General features: G+C 36.4%; 1 protein-coding gene across 1 annotated transcript; it reads right to left on the minus strand.

Annotated features, from left to right (window-relative positions):
* Positions 1 to 6,824: 6,824 nt before the first annotated feature.
* On the minus strand, positions 6,825 to 16,060 carry LOC110778325 (kinesin-like protein KIN-13B). The gene is made up of 12 exons (XM_021982891.2): positions 15,648 to 16,060; positions 15,294 to 15,506; positions 13,222 to 13,359; positions 12,786 to 12,893; positions 11,284 to 11,361; positions 11,105 to 11,186; positions 9,862 to 10,021; positions 9,480 to 9,782; positions 8,714 to 8,932; positions 8,149 to 8,623; positions 8,000 to 8,065; positions 6,825 to 7,552 (listed from the first exon to the last, which is right to left on the minus strand). The coding sequence occupies exons 1-12, from the start codon at positions 15,771 to 15,773 to the stop codon at positions 7,373 to 7,375; spliced, it is 2,148 nt and encodes a 715-aa protein (XP_021838583.2). The 5' UTR covers positions 15,774 to 16,060; the 3' UTR covers positions 6,825 to 7,372.
* Between the last annotated feature and the right edge of the window lie 4,604 nt (positions 16,061 to 20,664).

The raw sequence follows: 20,664 nt of genomic DNA on the forward strand, positions 1-20,664 counted from the left end.
TTTTTAAATGGTGATTTGGATGAGGAAATTTACATGGTTCAACCGGAAGGGTTTGTTGTTCCTGGTCAAGAGAATAAGGTTTGTAAATTAGTCAAGTCCTTGTATGGGCTTAAGCAAGCTCCAAAGCAATGGCATGACAAATTTGACAAGACTATGACAGGTAATGGGTTCCATGTAAATGAAGGTGATTCTTGTGTTTACTCTAAGCATGATTCTGATGGTTGTGTGATTATTTGTCTTTATGTGGATGATATGTTAATTTTTGGGACTAATTTGGATCGAGTAAATGAGACAAAAAGTTTTCTAAGTTCTAAGTTTGAAATGAAAGATATGGGTGAGGCAGATGTGATTTTAGGAGTGAAAATCAAGAGAACTCCAAATGGCATTTGTCTTAGCCAAGCTCACTATGTTGAAAAGTTACTTAAAAAATTTAACTCTTTTGACGTCGATCCAGTTAGGACTCCCTATGATCCAAGCATCCACTTAAGGAAAAATAATGGTGATCCTGTTAGCCAATCTGAATATGCTAAGATTATTGGTAGTGTTATGTTTCTGATGAACTACACTAGACCTGACATTGCTTATTCTGTGAGTAGATTAAGCAGGTATACTCATAACCCAAGTCATGAACATTGGGATGCTTTGAAGAGATTGCTCAGGTACCTTAAGGGTACCATGGATTGGAGTTTGCACTACTCCAAGTTTCCAGGAGTTTTGGAAGGCTATTGTGATGCTAACTGGGTTTCTGGCAATGATGAAATTAACTCTACCAGTGGTTATGTTTTCACCCTAGGGGGTGGAGCTGTGTCTTGGAAATCTTGTAAACAATCTTGTACTGCTATGTCTACTATGGAATCTGAGTTTATTGCTCTTGAATTGGCAGGTCATGAGGCAGAATGGTTGAGAAATGTGCTTGCAGATATTCCGCTGTGGGGGAAGCCAGCTCCTTCAGTTGCACTTCATTGTGATTCGCAAGCGGCTATTGCTGTGGAAAACAACCATGCCTACAATGGGAAGAAAAGGCACATTCGTTTGAGGCACAAGGCCATCAAAGAATTGTTGTCAAGTGGGGTGATATCACTAGACTATGTAAAGTCTGAAATGAACATTGCGGATCCGTTAACGAAAGGCCTATGTAGAAAACTAGTTTTGGAAACATCGGAAGGGATGGGCCTGAAGCCCGTTGAATGAATTGTAAAATAATGAACTCCTACTCACAGAGTTCAAAGGACGACATTATTGTTATAATTCGGAAGCACAAAATTTTATTTTTTGTCCATCCCCTAGATGTTATAATGTGCTTGCTACAATAGGAAAGAGGTTGAGCATACGGCTCTTAATGAACCCATACCATATGTTTGGTGGTGTGAATGTAGCTCACACTTGATGGGATTCACCTACGTAGGTGTGGAAGTGTGGCCGCTTCCTATGAGAATTGCGATGTGGGCTATTCTCTAGAGCACCTATGAGCATATCCAGGTCGGACGTATGGCCAGTATAAGGCGTCACTTTATTCGCGGAGTCAGAATGTCATACATATTCAGTTGCGTGCTTTAAGTGACGGGTTTCTATCTCCCTATCAAGTTCAATACGAAAGTCACTTGGTAGGAAAGAGATCATAGCTTAAATGTCACTAAGTGTTAATTCAAGTCGAAAGACATTGACGCCTATTCAATTGTTTTGTTTTGCCCAAAACCAATATCCTTCTCCTTTCTTTTCTTTCTTTTCCGCATATTCGAACCTGTGGGGGATTGTTGGAAATTCTCATTGGGAAACACAAAGGAAAAAAGGGTGAGTGAAAATTCAAGAGTCCCACATTGGAAAAACTCTTCATATTCCTCTTGTTTATTAATTGGGGAATGAGTGTAACTCTTGTTTAAGAAAGTGTGAGAATGGTATGGGTGGACACATCACACACGCGCGCGCGCCGGGCCGGGCGCGGGCCGCGGGCCGTGGGCCGTGGGCCGTGGGCCGTGGGCCGTGGGCCGTGGGCCGTGGGCCGTGGGCCTTGGGCCGTGGGCCTTGGGCCGTGGGCCGTGGGCCGTGGGCCGTGGGCCTTGGTACTTGGGCTCTTGGGAATGCGGTTCGCGGGCGTGGGGTGGGTTTTGTGGGTCAACCCTGTTCTTTTTGGTAACTGGACCGGTTTGCGCAAGTCACTGTTACGGGAATCTGTATTGATTACGTAACCGTTGGATTAAATGCCATTAATTACGTCCGTTACTATGATCAATGTTTTTGACCGTTTTCTGGTTGTTGCAACATTCATTCCCTCAGCCGTTTTTGTCTGTTGCAATGCTTTCCTTCTAATTATTTAAATCAGAGTTTCAGTTCCCTTCTCACAGAAAATCATACACACAAAATACGAAAACACATTCTTACTCTCACACAAAATTGCTCTCGGTTTTGGGCATACGTTCTGACTCCATCCGGCTTTGTGAGTGCACACAACGTCGGAGTTGCGCTAATCCTGGAGGGCGACCGCATTCTGTTCTACTGCACCGGGAGGTAGCGCGGAATCGTCTTTTAGGACAGTGGGTGTCCACGACGCAACAATTGTTCTTCGTTCAGTTCATCGAATCAGATAAGTTTGTTCTAATTTTCGCTTTAATCGCGACAGGAGAAACATTAGCTTCTGGGATAGGGTAATTCCAACTGTGCAGCACACTTTGTCTAGATTAAAACAGATTCTGATAAATAGAATCTTGGTTGTAATGCTTAAACATGTAAGTAGAAGAGATAACACTTGGTTTCTGGCTTTATAAGTTGTCTAGTGTTTGTTTGGTACTGCTGGCTCTTAGCTGAAAATGGTTCAACCTAGTTGGTTCGTTTTTCTTTGAGTTGTCTTAGGTTGTAATTTGGTTTGAGCAAATATTATTCCTACTTACTTAGCAAACCAAAAAAAAAAATCAAATTTATAATAGTGATTGACAGTGACATGGAGGGTGTGCTTTTTATATTACAAGTTTTTGGTATGCGAGTTTGTTTTGAAGGGTCTCACCTAATTACAAGGCGCCAATCAACAGTGACATGGAGGGTGTGCTTTTTATATTGATCAACAAAATGTTTTTTTTATGGTTTGAACATGAGACCAACAAGAAACATAGTAGAGAGGTAACCATCTCAGCTAAGTATTAGCTATGTCTTTTAACTCTACTAAAATATATTTAAGTTGGATAAGATTAGTGTGTATTTATGCTATTTTTTCACATGTTTATGTTATTTGCTCATTTTCACAATATAGTGATTGCAAGAAAATGTGAATTTTGTTACCATTATTGAAAATGGTTTCGAATAATATCACTACATCTTTAATTTGTCCTTTTTTTGCATGTAATAGAACATGTTTTTTCATTCATAAGTCAACGATTGTGTTAGCATATATGAATTATAACATATATATACAAGACATTAATTAGATTTAAGGTATGATTTATTAATACTAACAATATATCCAGAAAGGATGAAGAACATTATTTCTAAAACATGATACTACGTACAACACACCACATTCAAATAAAATAAACTATTTCTGGATAGTTATTAAAAAAAGTGTCAAACTCGCATACCAAAAACTTGTAATTGTAAACGGTGCGTAAAAAATATATTTCATATAGTATTTTTGGTATGCGAGGCGTTGCCCGGGGTAAACACTAGTGTAATTTGAAAACTATTGTAAAATATGTGATTTTTGAGCCTTTATTTACCATGTGCAACAAAAACAACCAATTATTACCCTCCATAAAAAAACTCGTAACCCAAAAATATTCTATCAACCTCTTTCTCTTTCGCTTTCTATCGTCGGATGTGATAGTTGATTAGTGAGATTTAATATTTTTTTTTATTTTGTTTTTTAAGAAATGGAACCTTTTTTGGCTAAGTATTTAGATATGTAAGACATATTGTTATTTGAAATATATCTATTGCTTAATGGCTATTTATTTCCCATTATGGAAGAGTGACTTGTAGTTATAGGAGTTAAAGGCGCATTTCATACCCAATTTTTAATACTTGCCCATTTTATTTTATGTGTCAGAAAGTTAGACGGTAAAATTATTATTTACTTTTATGTTCAAACAATTTGAGTTCAACTTTTTTAATAAAAATTAAAATAAAGTTTGTTTTTCTAAAAAAAAACTTGGATAGGATTGGACTGTATTCGGACTCAATAAATTTTTTACGGATCAGACTGGATCGGACTCGGACTCAAATATTCAAGTCCATAATTTTTGGTTTTGGATTTGGACTTGCTAAAATCCAATCTATTCCATCCAATTTACACCCTTAATTATAGACGTTATAATTTCGAGTCAATTTAAGACGCGGTCTATTCCGATTTTGGCCAATTCATTTCGGGTGGAATCCGTGTTCAAGCCATATGTTTTTGTGAAGGTAATTTGGTATACTAGGTCATCTATCTATGGGGGCGGCGAGACGACTATCTGATATGTGTTTGAGTCTACAAAACGATAAAATAGGGAAAAAATGAAGTATCATTCTTGCAAAAACAAGTACCATTCTTGTTTGAGAAAGTACCATTCTCGTTTCATTCAAAGAGTATATTTTCCATTATGTAACTCTAAAACTTAATTCTTATGCAAGTATCGATGGTCAACGGGTCGGGTCTGATACAACCCGTAGTGGGTCATGTGGGTCATAGCCGTTGATGACTCATTACACAACCCACCCAACTCGAATAATCTTTTTTTGATGTGTCGTAAGTCGAACTTTTTCAACACATGCCTATTTCAACCCATCCTATCCGACAGATATAAGTATATAACCCACCACGGCATACCCGATCAACACAACTCAACCCACAAATTACAACCCACTTAACACACCAACCAAACCCACTCGGCCCACAAACACAACTCATTTGACACACAAACCCAACCCACCTTGTGACCCACCCAACGTGTCATCCTAATTTAAACTACTTTTATGTTTATAACGCTAATAAATTTTCATTTAATGTTTAAGTGTACATTAAGTCATTAACTACATTTATACGAGTATGTCAATAATTTAAAATTAATTAATTTACTATATCCATCATATGACCGAATTCTGTACAGACTAATTTTTTTACGCTTAAATAATCGTCCAAACGCAATTGACCCAAAATATCCATCTAACCCACCAAAGTCGCCGGACTCACTTGACCCGCCTCAATCCATCTACTCGTGTAAATCCACTGGACCCACTTGACCCGCACAACCCACCACAACCCAGGTTCGACAACCCAACACGTAGTGTGTCCATATTTCTCGAGACAACCCACGACCCCACCCACCCTGACCTACATAGTGTTGGTCGTGTTTCAACCATCCCCGATACATGAGCTGTGTACTCATTATAATATAAAATGATGAATTTATATCGTTTGGTTGATCATAAGATATATGGAGTAGAATTAGCTAGGAAGACGTTTTTTCATGTATAAGCAATTTTTAGGAAGTACTCTGTAGAAAATGCTTTTTGTTAAACATGAGAAGTTAATTTCCACCGGACATTCCACTTGCGTAAAAGAGGCTTAGCTCACCTAGATAAGCAACTTTCAAGTTGTTAACCAAACAATATCACAATCTCCCAATTCCTAGGAAGCTATACTTGATACTTCACATTATTTTTCATGTCAAATAACGAATCACATCTTATTTAGTTAACTTTGTTAGTCGGACTATATTCGAATCAGGTTTGTTCAGGTCAAAATTTATGTTAACCAGGTTATTTGATGTATTGATTCATGAGTCGGATCTATTTTACCAGGTCTAAAATTAATGAAAAGCTTACTACAAATATTTGTCAAGTTGGTGCTAGGGTTTTGTTGTTATCAACAGTTGAACACCATTACGTCAAAGAAAGAAAGAAGAAACCTCAATTTTTTTTTAATGATATGTGAAGTTCAGCATATAAGATGCTTCAGTAATTAAAGGGCTAATCCAAAATAAAGAAAAATTGAGGTGCTCTCAAAATCTTGTTCAAGTAAGAATAATTATTTTGTGATAGGTTAGAAATAGAGATGACAGTGGGTCGAATTTGATCCAGCCCATCCTGACACAATCTATAGTCGGTTATATGGGTCGGACACACTTATGACCCATGATACAACCCAACCCAACCGCGACATTTTTTTGATCGGTTGTGGGTCGGATTTTTTCAACACAAACCATGTCGACCCACCCCATCGACCCCGACACACCCGACCCACCCAACACACGAACCCAACCCGCGAAACTCATCATAATTTAAACAATTTTGCAAGTCTAAAATGCTAATAAATTCTAATTGTATTATGTAAATATACATTAACCACATTTATGTGAGTAAGTGAATAACATAAAAATTAATTAATTTGAGCTCACACAAATTTTATAATTTTTGTCGCATGATTAATCGTCCAAACCCACCTGATCCAAATCAGTTCCTAAAACTCATGTAAACCAACCAAACCCATCGGAATCCCATCTGTCGTAACCCACCCAACCCGCACAACCCACCTTGACCCACGACCCACGTAACCCACGACCCATCATGTTCTGTGTCCATTTTTTCCGACACATTCCACGACTCGACCCACCCTAGTTAAACTGAGACGGGTCGTGTGTCAATTATTCACAACCCACGACCAATCAAACCCACCCACAATCCACCCAACCCACGTTGGTCATCTCTAGGTAGAAATCATTGAAAGATTAAATTAGAACAAACACTAGGTAAATTAATATGCATTTAAAAGATTGTCTTCGGACCTTGGTAGAAGATTGCTTTGTCGAATGGGCTGGCTGGGATGGACGCCCGGGCTACAGCCAAACACAGAAATAGAAAGGCAAGAAACAAATACATAGAATAGAACTTGATACATTATCAAATTAGAACACCAATTAAAGAGTGCCCTTACACCATGATTATACATTAAGCTGCTGCAATGCTTTCAAAAAGAGTTGCTAATCAGCAGTTGTGTTGTGTGTATTACAATCCTATAGAACTCACTCACTTACCTGCAGGAGTGATTTTTTAACCTTTTTTTTTGTACTTTGCTTTTTTGGGGGTAGGGGGTTTGTCTTTGAAGGAGTAGCAAGGAATGCAACTCCGGTGAGTCAAATGCCCTTCACAAAATAATAGTACTGCCCTGCAATAAGGGTGAAACCACCACCCTGAAAGACAAGCCAGAATCAAATCGTCACAGAGGTACCTGAACCTTTCCAAATCCATGGCCCTATAGTAGCAGGGGCTCTTGGTGCCCTAGATATTCCTAATGCTGCAAACATTCCAATCAGAAACGCTATCAAACCAGCTCGATGCAGTCCACTCCCTATCGCATTATTAACCATGTGGCTTACTGACTTCTCGAAGAAGCGTCTTGATAAATTCAGTATCTAGCAGAAGAAACTAAAACATTATGCTCATTGAGGCGTTGCTTGAAGTTAGCAAGCTGGCTTTGCAGTTTCAGGATCCCAGCAGCCTTCTGTGACAGAATGGAGTTCAAGTTGGAGACATAATCATCTACCTGGTTTCCAGGTTGTTCAGCTTCAATCAACAGATTCATCTCCTGTAGAATGCACATATATATATGTATCTTGAAGTTAAGAACCAAATATGTACTCAGTTGTACAAGCTTCCTTTGTCCCACAATATTAGTCCACAATTGACTTCAGTGGTTTAACCTTGCTAACTATGACCATTATTGTTGATCACTACCTTACCAAGTACTGTAGAGCATAAACTCCTATCCAGAAATAGTTATCACATTGTTCCAACCTTCACAATTAAGGATTCATCTATGACCAAAATAGCCGTTGTAATAGTTGTCCTACTTACATTCTCTCTTACTTAATTGAGGATATGTAAGGTAATCTAGTTATATTTATATATACGGGATGAATTTAGCATGAGCAAGTTTCTGTTGTAAATCAAAATCTGACTTTTTACCCAGACCTAAATATTTTGGGACAGAGGGAGTATTAATCGAATAATTTGTAGTAGATAACAAACTGACCTCCCTGACAAGTTCCATTGTCTCTTCAATTAATCCTCGGTGAGCAGCAACCAAGTCCTCCTCTTCCTACCATCACGTTCAACAAGAGCTTACTGAGAATTATACAAATCACGCAAAGCAATATATAAGGCTATAGAAAGCTTGATTACCTTCAGTAACACATTAAGATCATCATCTGAACTAGTGTTATTAGAACTGAGGTCAGAAAGGTTTTTCCTCATTCTATTATCGGTAGCTGGCACATTATAGGTCTCTGCCTTCTTATTCTTCGACCGATAAGGCTTCTCTTGCTCAAAAATGTCTTCAGAGTTGTCATAATCATCAACTGACATGTCAACTTGACCTCCCTTGTGACCCCTGTAATAATCTGAATATCCAGAAACAAATGTGTTATCTGCCCTTCCACTGGGAACACGTTCTAGTTTGGGAGATGGAGAGGCTTCTCTGTCAAGTCCCCTAGACCATCCAAACCTGCCGCTTCCATTTAGGCCATCAGTTGTGGTGCCCTCAAGATTTGACATTTGAGCTGAACTGGAGCTGGAGAGTTGTGAATTCGAGTCTTTAGATATTGTTGATGATGGCAGATCCCTTTTCGAGTTGTTTCCCTTGGACAGACTCTTGACTCTGGAGTGCATATATGATATATATTTGTCAAGCACTACTTTCAAAAGGTACAAGTTGCATAAATATTATAATTTTGGAAGCAGAAACTACCTGTCAGCATATCTAAGTGTGTTAAGTGTATGTTCACAGGAACCTGAGTTTGGAGAAACGCAAGAAATCATAATTGTACGGGAGTTTCCAACAAAAGAATCCCGCAGAACCTCAGTAAGCTTACTTCCCCTAAAAGGAATATGGTTCTGGTCATTGTCAAGAGCTCTTATACACTCTTTCAAAGCAAGGAGGCTCTTGTTAATTTCGGCACCTTCCATTCTGCAATAAAGAATGCCATTGAGATAAGTACTTGATTACATATAGTTGTCTAATATGATCCCAACATAAGTACACAAATGAGATATTCCAATGTATGCTCCTAAAGCCTCTAATGGATCTTGGTAGGCGGTAATATAATTCAAACTATATGTACTAATTTTGTATAAGAATGTCACATGCTAATGTGTGATTTTCTACCTATATTTTTATTACCACCCAATACCACCTCTAAAGTTACGTTGTAACGGATAGTAATGACAAAAAATGAAGAAAAAGACAAAAATTGTGGGGGGGGGGGGGGGGGGGGGGTGCAAGCATCGTCATGGACTTCTGTGAGACTTTCTTTACAAATTTGCAGATACGTTCATTTCATTACCACTGCCACCAGTTTAAACCGGCTACTAATTGGGCCGTTAGAGTTAGACCTATATACTAACAATTTCCGCAAATTTCCTCTTCAACCAGAAGCCTCAAGCCAAAAGGAACAACACCCAAAACATATACGAGTACAAAATTACAAATAACTGGAAAGCCATGTTTTTATCACCTTGTCTGTTTATCATTATCTGTAGTATCTGCACCACGTTCACTTCCAGCAAGATCTATGAAAGAAAGTTTGCCAACAACTCGAGGAGGCTTTGATTCACTACCATCAGCTGATCTCTTAATAACAAGCTGAAGTATAGCATGTGATCTTGATGACTCTTCATTTGCACCAGTCGTTCCAGTGCTTCTAGTGGCACTTCCTTTCTCAATTAAATCTTTTATTGTTTCAGCATCATTTACTTTGTATTCTTGCAAGCCAACTATGCAGACCTGCTTTTTACCATCCTCTCTCATGCAGAGGCTCCTGCAAAAAACAAAGCTTACACTACAAGTTCGGAAAATCCTCAAAGACAACCTTTGAGTAAAGCAGGAGCAAAACATACCTACGATCACTGAGAAGATCATAAAGTTTCCCTCCGTATATCTCAAAGAAACTGAGAAACAATTGAAATCCTTGATTTCTGTATGTATTCTGTATTAATCTCAACATGTCTTGGGATGCTCTCAGGGGTAATGGCTGCATAGTGTAAGTCTTCCCACTTCCTACAAGAGAACTAGACTAAGTTAAGAATTGAAAAAACTAAAAGAACGATGGATAATACTTCATATATAAGCTATGCTTGCAATTGCAGGGACGGAGATGCTTAATTCCTATTTTCTAGTTTACAATTGACAAAGGATGCTATACTTTACCAAATAATATAAGATGCTTTGCCTAATTCGTTCATATTTAAAATTATTGACAAAACTGAGAGTAGACATCAAGAAAGTCATGATATACAATGGGTGAAATGTAACTGCAATGCTATTAACTCATTTTCCTAATTCTTTTGGCCTTGGTTTTACTGAACAAATTGAGGGTTACAGAAGACAAGTCAAAGATGAACTGTGTAATCTATGGCATTTATGATGACAATGAGAAAGTTGATAACTAGTTAAGGCAAATCATTTGCCAGTCAGTCTCACAAAATCAGTCTAAGAGGCTCTTATGTTTCAACACAAACTAACCACGACCAACCAAATCACTGTTGAATACACAGAATTAAATATGCTTTCATAGTCAATTCGGAAGGCTAAAGCCACATAACTGTTTGATAAACTGAGTCAATACATGATTTTATCACCACGAGATGATTATAAACCTCGTTGAAGTAGCTAAAACCCCCGCCAACAATACGCTCAGGGGAAGAAACCAGGGGAAATCATGCAAATATTGAGCCATCAATACAAAGTCATATTATAATCAGTGTATAGTTTAAAATTAAGTGACCAGGGCTCATAGCTGCTAAAGTTGTCTGACTGATGACATAAATTGAAAATGAGATTACATGGACGTCAAGGTAAAAAAAAATCATGGATCAAAGAAGCCCAGCAACACATATCTACAACCTAAAATAAGACTTCAAAGTTTCAAGTTACCTCCTTCAACATGATCAAAGCCATAAAGGTTTACAGAGCGCACACACACACACACACATGACACACACAAACTATGTTCATTAGCTAATAACTCAAGATTGAACTTTGTAACCAGCACTTGCTCAGTTGTAAACACAGATTTACCAGTGGCCCAAAGTCACAAAGAGGACCATCATAAGTCATTAAGGCATATAATAATTAACTTACCTGTTTGACCATATGCAAAACATGTTGCTTTTGTCTTTTGGAATATCAGTGGGACAACAGGCTTCACTGTTTCAGCATACACCTGCAGAAATCACGAGCGATTGACAGTCTGAATAAAGAAGAATAAAGCAAGCATTAATTTCTAAATGTTTTTTTCAAAAATGAAAAAAGATTGTTACCGCATCATTTGAGACATTTTCATGCAGCACCGCATCAAACACAAATTCATGTCTCTCCACATATTCAGTTAGGTCAACCTAGCAAAATCAACAATTAGATTATGTAGTAAAATAGGAACCGCATAAAAAACAATGTCAAGACCAAATGATGCAGAGGACCTCAAGTTAAGCTGCTGCAAGGTAGCTAAAACTGAAAGCATTAAAGAAACAATTTATGACTTCAGATATGATCTCTTCACCTAAATAAGGTGTTTTGACCTGATTTTTTAAGGTTTGGTCTGAACTAGTCTCCTAATTGACTAATTTTACAGTATATTTGCGTCAATATATATAAGAAAAAAACATTTTCGAGTTGGATCTAGTTAGGTTTCTCTCAATGTATGGTGATATGGTCTGGTTAATAAGTAATAAGTTTCTAAAATAAGGTGAAGAGAAGAAAGCCTTAGCATCGTTAATACAAAAAGTCGTCATCTAGAAGATAAGATATCATGCTGCGGAAAACGAATTGAATCTCATATCAACTTCAAAATGAAATTAGAGATGCATATTAGAACACCCATTGGTAATGGCTTTATAATGATCCAGATTTACTGCATGAAGTATGCACAGTACAATATGATTAAATGCTGCAGTTTAAGCTATCTTTACTGTTATGTACCCTCCAATTTGCATATTAAAATTGGACGAAGAATTTGGTGCACTTAAAAGCCAAAAGTTGATGTCATCTGGCTTTCAAGCCTACGATAGGATTAAGTAATAATAAAATCAAGAAAAAATAAAATGAGTGAAGAGAGAAACTAAATGATCTCTTAAAAGTAATACTTCGTAGAAAGTGTTGCTCATATTTCTTAGGGCTCTACACCTAATACGAACTAATATATCGGAGCAGAAAACCACCACACTAACTTTAAGAGCAAGTGAACAGCAAATCCCAGTGTCTAGTTCAGCACTGCTGACACCACTAGAATTGCACTATGAATTATTGACAGTAAAAGAGGTTATAGGGTGAAAAAGATAATGCATAAAAACTTCCAGCAGAAATGTAAAATTGCGTAAGCGTCAAAGAGTAATAGCCAGGGTAGATTTTGAGACCACGACGAAGGGTGTGTTACTATGTTATGTACTACTCAATCAGATTAGAACATTTCCAGGGTCCTCCTTCAAACATCAGCTACAAGTCCTTTTCTAGTTAGTTAGATCCCAAAACCATACCTATCAAACTCACCAAAAGCTTAATGCTGTTAGAAACCCTAATACACGAGTTGCAAAAGCAAATATGAAGTAACATTTTTGTGAGAAATTAAAGTATGAAACACTACACTTGTTACTAAAAATCCAACTTTTTTACTGTATGAGTGATGGCAAAGTGAACCAATTAATAAATCAGATTGCCTTACACTAAGGCCTAAGGGTAGCGCAATGAGATCCTCAATATCCATTACTAGCATTTGTAATAACTATTCGCTTGACTTTACAATACCCATGCAACTAAGGGTACTCACCTTAAGTTTTGTTTCATGGACAGTCAAAGCATTAGAATTTGGCTCAATGGTTATAATGTCATCCTCTTTCTTCGCTATCTCCTTTTTGTTCAGTGGCCTCTTCCGCACCTGCATAAAAATATGACAATTAAAAGAAAGCCACTACAAAAACAATGCTCCTCACAAAGAAAACTTAGCAAAATCCAATCAAATGGTTATTGTCAAAAGATGTATTTTGAAAACGACAGCACCATTTTATTGTTTTTCTGAGTTATCAGCTGATTCCTACTGACAAAACTTTGGCTGCAGACGAACAGTTACCATTTTATTTACCACCACAAATCCACAATGCAGGTTTCACGGTACTCTTAACAAGTCTTAACATCATCTGCTCAAGCAGGGCTATTAATACACAATCATGATTTGAGAGAACAATTGAAGACAAAAAGAGACTTACCACCACTTTGATTTTTGCAACAGAATTTGCCCTGTTTGTATTATTATTGGCAGCAAGATAAACATCTGAATCTTCAAGGCTCTTGCTCTGAGCAGGTTGATTAAGCGAAAATCCATCGTACGGGTTGTTAACTGGCAACTAGCAACAACACAGAGTTGAGAAATATCAACATCAGTGCAAAACGAAAGTCGAACTTTTCAGCATGAATACGGTAAAGAGTGGAGACATAGACAAGTGTGGAACACAGAGTTAACAGTAGTAACCATATGATTCATATTTAAGATTTATACAGCTATTGTGTGGCTTATATACATTTTAATAGAAGTTTACTGAATCATAGGTAAGCAGGGGTATTGGACTCTTGTTACGACTTACGACAGTAGTTAAGCACCTTGCTGTAAGAACTATGTTTTTTCTTACAATATAAAAATAAGGATTTCATGTTTTTTTAAGGATGTGAGACCACTCTAGCCAATCAGAAAATTCTAATTTTCTTGTATCCAATAAGTCAAAGCCAAGGTGATACCAGTCCCCTTTCATTATAAAACAAAAACAGTATAAATTAGGTTATGTAGCAGTCCATTTTCCAGTCATTCTATGCAATATTTTCTTGTGTTACCAATTAGAATGGCCCCAATTTCTTTGTGTTCGCATAGATACCTACTAGATGTAGTGCACGCGATGCGTGCTTCAAATTTTTTTAAAAAAACATGAACGTAAAAAGCAAGGGTGTTATAGGTATTTTAGGTGGACACCAAACTCATAAGGGTTTTGCTTATATAATAGAGAGCTTCCATAGTTCTATACAAATTTACAATTAATTAATACAGTAACTATCATTGTAGTCCAGTTAAGATGTCTAAACTTTTAACATTTGCACAAATGACACCCATCAATTAGATGGCTTACAAAGAAACATAAATTGTCATTTCAAACTATAAATGAGTGGAAATACAAGAATTAAAGCTTGGGACCCTGCTACCAAGATTTTTACACGAGCATACTATCTTCCAATAATCCAAACTAGAGAACACCATCAATGCATAATCATTCCAGAAGTATTAGGCTCTTAGCAAGTTAGCAAAACAACAAGAAACTTTGGCCTTTGAATAACCACATTTCTGGTGCTTTTCCGTGTATTGTGTCTTATGTCCAGAAAACAGGAACTCCTCAAATCTCAGCTCTCAATTCTCAATCTACCCTCTTACCATCTTCTTTGCTAAAGCAGTTGAGAGAGTTTCTAGCCATGTTACTCTGATACTTCATTTCACCTTAAGTACTCTGTGTCGGATTATTGACGACCAGACTTAGGTATGGACACTTCAACACCTCATTTTGGGCGGAGTGTCCAACACAAGTATACAAGTCCTAGTAAGATAGGTTAATAGTCGGCTAATTCTCATCCTTAAAACACAATGGACTACATTTGATGTCTCGTCAAATTATCCCTTGTTTGCATAATATGTGAACAACCAAACTATCTAATGTGTTTTCAATATAAACTACAAGTGTTAGCGTACAACAAAAGGTACCTCGCAACGGTAAGATCTGAATGTCAATAGCTTGGAATTTAATGTTTCAAAAGGTCTACGATGAAGCAAACAATTAAAAACCTCTTGACACCGTCCTACAAAGTGTGACAAGCACACCTTCATCGTGAAACACCATCTAAACCAATAAGGTCACCGTCGATGCACAATACTTCATTACGCCAATTCAATGGCCATACCTCAACATAAAATTTGTTTCTAAACGCGGGATGTTCCATTGTCGTTCTCATGAGTCATTGTTAAACCGGCTTCGGGTATGATATAACTTGAGCAATAAACTTGATCAAATCGCATTTTGTTTCTCATTGCACTTCCAAAAGAAAACCCTGAACGATCATGAATCATCTAGTTTGAAACCTCATCCAAATCCAATTTCCTCCTCTTAACACATCATATCAGATTATACACCCATTTCTAACCTCATTTCCAACAAAACCCTTGTCTAAAAATCACAGCATATGCTTCACAAAATTGCTAGAACAAAAAACACACCAAAAAAAATGGAAGACATGTAATTTATACCTCAGGAATGAGCTCAGTATCAAATGAATGAAGATCAAGCAACCCGGGGCTATATTCAGTAGAGAAACCGCCATCTGCTTTCCTTAAACTTGCCGTCCTAGAGGAATTCAATGGTGAAGGCGGATCCAATGGAAATTCATTCCCTGAATTCATACTCCTCTGCACGTTCCTATTCCATTTTGACCCTCCTTCTCCTCCATAAAACCCGTAATCCTATCATCCCAACATTAATTAATATCAAACAAACAGAACAAGGCATCCCATCAATCAATCAACATTAATCACAATAATCCCTCCCCCCAAATCCCCCAAAACACGCTAACTAAGAACAATTAAACAAAAACTAAATCAAACCTGAGGAAGATTAGCAGCAGATTGAAGCCATTTAGAAGGAACTTCGATGAAATTACTATCATCATTATCAGAATATTGACGGGTAGCAGCACCTGACCTCGGCATTTGTCTTCCAACAACATTCATCTTTCAAATTTCCCCCTCTTTTTTTCTCAGAAATTTTCAAAATTAGGGTTCCAGCTCCCTCCCAATTAATTCAATTATTTACCCAGAAAAAACCGATTATGAAGAAAGAAAAGGGGAGGAGAGAGAAAGAAGGAAAGTATTGCTAATCTTTCATTTGATTGTCTGCAATGGTTCAGAGGAGTAATTCAAAAATTGAAAAAGGAGCGTGAGATACACGCGTTGAAAAGAGCGAGTTGTGTAAAAGCAGAGAAAGTGAAATAATTGACAGACAGATGAAGGGTAAGAGAGAGGTGGGGAAGAAGAAAAGGGGGGCCAATAATAATAATGACTGCCCAACAATACACGCGCGTCTGTTTTGGGGAATTCAAATTAGTGCTTAATTAATCAAACTTATATTAATTAATAATTAATTAAATTATTGAGGATTTTTGAATGTCGAATGGGTCAAATTTCATGCTCCTCACGTTTGATTAAGATTGATTCTGAATGATACTAATGTCATATGTTGTATAGTCTCCTCCCACTCCTCCTTCCATGCTTTAATTTGCATTTTAGTTACAAATTGGCTCGAATGATTCATCACCCGGATCAAATTTTCGTAAACTAAATTGATCTGAATGATCGTTTACCATTTATCATATATATTACGGTGGATGTCAACTAGCTTGATTGGTAAAGTCTTAAACGATAGTACCCATGATGTGAAAGTGAATCTCGTCTACATCATTGATCGCCCTTGCTCTTTGTGGCTCTATTTACACCAAAAAAATCTATATTACATAGTATATTATAGAGTCTTATTCATTTAGGGATGGAGTTTATACTTTGAGATGATGGGGATTTATAAAGCCAATGGTTTTTATATGTTATGCATGACTAGTTGCCATGGGTATTATTGCTCACGAGTCACGAACTAAAAGTAACCTATGATCTTAATGTATTCTACACTTCTAGGCAAGTTATGTTAATAGAATTCATATATAAATGGTGAGACTTTGTTCCTGTACTAAGGGTAGTACTTTCTTTTCCCTCTATAACACCTGCACTTATTTGAATTGAATTTAATCGTACTATGGCAAAACGGAGTATATGTCTACATGTATTGCATGCTGATAGCTAACTAAGGTCTAAGGGTGTAAATTGGATGGACTAGATTGGACTTTGCCAATTCCAATTCCAATCCCAAAAAAATTGGACTTGGATATTTGAGTCCGAGTCTGATCCAAAACTTTTTTCGAGTCTGATCCAATCCGATCCATAAAAATTTCTTGAGTCCAAATCCAGTCCGATCCGGATTCGATTTATTTTCAGGAAAAAAAAGTTTATTTTAATTTTTAAAAAATAAGTTAAACTCAAATGGTTTGAACATAAATGCAAATATAATGTTGTTACCGGCTAACTTTTCTGACACATACAGTAAAATATACGAATATTAAATATTGGGTATGAAATCATTTAACACCTACAAGTCACTCTTCCGTAAAGGAAAATAAATAGTCGGAATTCAGTTAAGCAATAGATATAATTACAAATAGCAATATGTCTTACACGTCTAAATACTTAGTTGAAAAATGTTTCAATTCTTAATAAAAACATAAAATTTAAATTTTATTAAAGTTCAATAGTTCAATAACAATATGTGATTACACATCACAGCCGGCGAGAGAAAGTGAAAGAGCAAGAGGATGAGATAATATTTTTGGGTTTTGGGTTTTGGGTTCTCTATGGGATGTAACATTTGATTCGTTGCGTTTTTTTTTATTATTATTACACATAGTAAATAAAGGCCCAAAAATCACATATTTTACAATAGTTCAAAAATTATACGAAGTATATGTTTATATATAAATAAAATTTTAAACTTTTGACTTAATTGGAATTTTGGACTCAAAAAACTTGAGTCTTTTTAATTTGAGTCTAAGTCCAGTCTAAAAATAATTGAATTTGAAAATTTGAGTCCGAGTCCGATCAAAAAAATTTCAAGTCTGCTCTAGTCCGACAAATTTGGATTGGACTGGATTAGAGTTTGACTTTTCTCAATTCACTTAACCCCTTCTTAACTGCATACTTCGTATTAAATATCAAATTTTAAAAATAACGACCTTATTAAACTTTTCTTTTCAGAACACATACTATCATAAAAACCAAATGTTTGAGTAGCAATACTACCCACAAACGGATTCCATCAAAAAATTCCATTTTGATATAGCTTTAACGATTACATTCCAAAATTTTCGCTTTAGCCAGTCAACTTCCAAAAACATAGGTCTAACCTTATTGAACAATAACAACCACAATCCGGTATTTTTGTTCATGCCTTGTTTTCATGTTTGTATTTTCTTCTCCTTGGGAACGTTAATGTGTAATGTGGCACCCTCCTATTGCACCAATATCATGCCACATCACCAGCTCAAGCACCATATTCCACGTCACTAAAAACAGAAAATGGTTCCCTGACGATTTGAACCTTATTAGTTATACCTCGTCTACAATACATTAATGGGGCGTTTGGTTGGGGGTTTTCAGGAAAGGGAAAGGGAATGATGGAGCTTCATTCCATTTGTTGTTGTTTGTTTAGTGGTTTTTGTCATTCCCTTTACCCTATTTTCTTTTTCACTTACCCCCAAATCCCTCTACAATGATACCCTACCACCCCCCAAGGTTTGTCATTCCCTTTCCCTTGACCACTCTTTAATAATAATAAATAATAATAATAAATAATAAATAACAAATAATAATTAATAATTAATAATTAATAATTAATATTTAATAATTAATAATTATTAATTATTAATTATTAATTGTTATTTATTATTTATTATTTATTAATTATTAATTATTAATTAGTAATTATTAATTAATAATTAATACTTTATAATTAATACTTTATAATTAATAATTAATAATTAAATTAATAATTAATAATTAATAATTAATGATTAATAATTAATAATTAATAATTAATAATTAATACTACGTAATTAATAATTAATAATTAATAATTAATAATGCTTAATTAATAATTAATAATTAATAATTAATAATTAATAATTAATAATTAATAATTAATAATTAATAATTAATAATTAACAATTAACAATTAACAGTTAATAATTAATTAATAATTAATAATTAATAATTAATAATTAATAATTAACAATTAACAATTAATAATTAACAATTAACAATTAACAATTAATAATTAATTTAATAATTAACAATTAAAAAATAATAATTAATAATTAGTAATTAATAATTAATAATTAATAATTAATACTTTATAATTAGTAATTAATAATAAATAATAAATATAAACAATGAATATTAAATAATTAATAATAAATAATAAATATTAAATAGTTAATATTAAATAATAAATACATAATAAATAATAATTAATAATTAATAATCAATAATTAATAATAAATAATTAGTAATAAATAATAAATAATTTTGGCATGTTGTCGGCGATGACGTCACAAGACATATTTGTGATATTTTGCACGGTCACTTATCCCCAGAAAGCATCAATTGTACTAACATTGCCTTGATCCCTAAAGTGAAGTCACCGAAGAGTCTGGCCGAGTTTAGACCCATAGCCCTCTGCAATGTCCTGTATAAGATTGCTTCAAAGGCGATCGTTCTAAGGCTGAAATCCATCCTACCGGCAGTAATTTCGGAGAACCAAAGTGCGTTTGTTCCGGGTAGATTGATCACAGATAACGCGCTTATTGCTTTGGAGCTTTTCCACTCTATGAAAAAGAGAAGTAAGGGGAAGAAGGGTACTGTTGCACTAAAACTTGATATGAGCAAGGCATACGACAGAGTTGAGTGGCTATTTTTGGAACGATTGCTGGGTAAGATGGGCTTTGACCAGAGATGGGTCAAGTTGGTCATGAGCTGCGTCTCAACCGTCTCTTATTCTTTCATTGTCAACGGCAGTGTGTGTGGTAAGGTGCTCCCCTCTAGAGGCCTCCGTCAGGGGGATCCCCTCTCCCCGTACCTTTTTATCATGATAGCTGATGCCTTCTCAGGTCTCATCAAGAAGGCGGTTGATGATGGCAGTATTCATGGGGCACGAGCCTCTCGATCTGGACCTGTGGTCTCTCACCTTTTCTTTGCTGACGACAGTTTGCTTTTTGCTAGAGCCAACCATAGAGAATGCTCCAAGATAGTTGACTTGCTCAACAGTTATGAAGCAGCTTCCGGGCAAAAAATTAATTATGACAAATCGGAGGTCTCTTTTAGCAAAGGCGTCTGTCCCTCGACACAGGAAGAATTGCTAGAGATTTTGAGGATGAAACAGGTTGATGAGCACGCTAAGTACCTTGGTATCCCGACTATCATTGGTAGGTCAAAAAAATCGGTTTTTACGGCCCTCAAGGATCGTATTTGGAAAAAACTCCAAGGCTGGAAGGAGAAGTTGTTGTCAAGGGCGGGAAAAGAGGTGTTAATCAAGTCGGTTATCCAAGCAATTCCGACATACATTATGGGCATCTACAAGCTGCCTGTTGGGTTCATCAACGACATCCACTCCATGATTGCTCGGTTCTGGTGGGGCAATTCGGGGTCCGAGCGAAAAGTCCATTGGAGGAGTTGGGACTCTTTATGTGCTCCGAAGTATGTTGGAGGAATGGGGTTTCGGGATATGGAAGTATTCAACCTCGCACTCCTAGGGAGACAAGCCTGGAGGTTACTTTCTGCCCCAGGTTCCCTCCTTGGACGTGTCATGAAGGGGAAATATTACCCAAACACTGACTTTTTGGGTGCTTATCGAGGTCCCACGAGTAGTTTCTCCTGGCGCAGTATATGGGCTGCAAAGGCCTTGTTAAAAGAAGGGTTAATATGGAGGGTGGGGGATGGCAAGAACATTAATGTTTGGGAGGATAAA

The sequence above is a fragment of the Spinacia oleracea genome, chromosome 2 (assembly GCF_020520425.1).
Source record: "Spinacia oleracea cultivar Varoflay chromosome 2, BTI_SOV_V1, whole genome shotgun sequence".
In the NCBI taxonomy this organism is placed as follows: Eukaryota; Viridiplantae; Streptophyta; class Magnoliopsida; order Caryophyllales; family Amaranthaceae; genus Spinacia; species Spinacia oleracea.

Bases quoted from the DNA above. Each gene is read 5' to 3' on its own strand.
- LOC110778325 (XM_021982891.2), bottom strand. From the start codon at position 15,773: ATGAATGTTGTTGGAAGACAAATGCCGAGGTCAGGTGCTGCTACCCGT. The intron at 12,894-13,221 runs GTAAGTCTCTTT...ATTTTTATGCAG, and splicing joins TTGCAAAAATCAAAGTGGTG to GTGCGGAAGAGGCCACTGAA. The intron at 8,066-8,148 runs GTAATCAAGCTT...ACGTGATGGTAG, and splicing joins ATCTTAATGTGTTACTGAAG to GAAGAGGAGGACTTGGTTGC.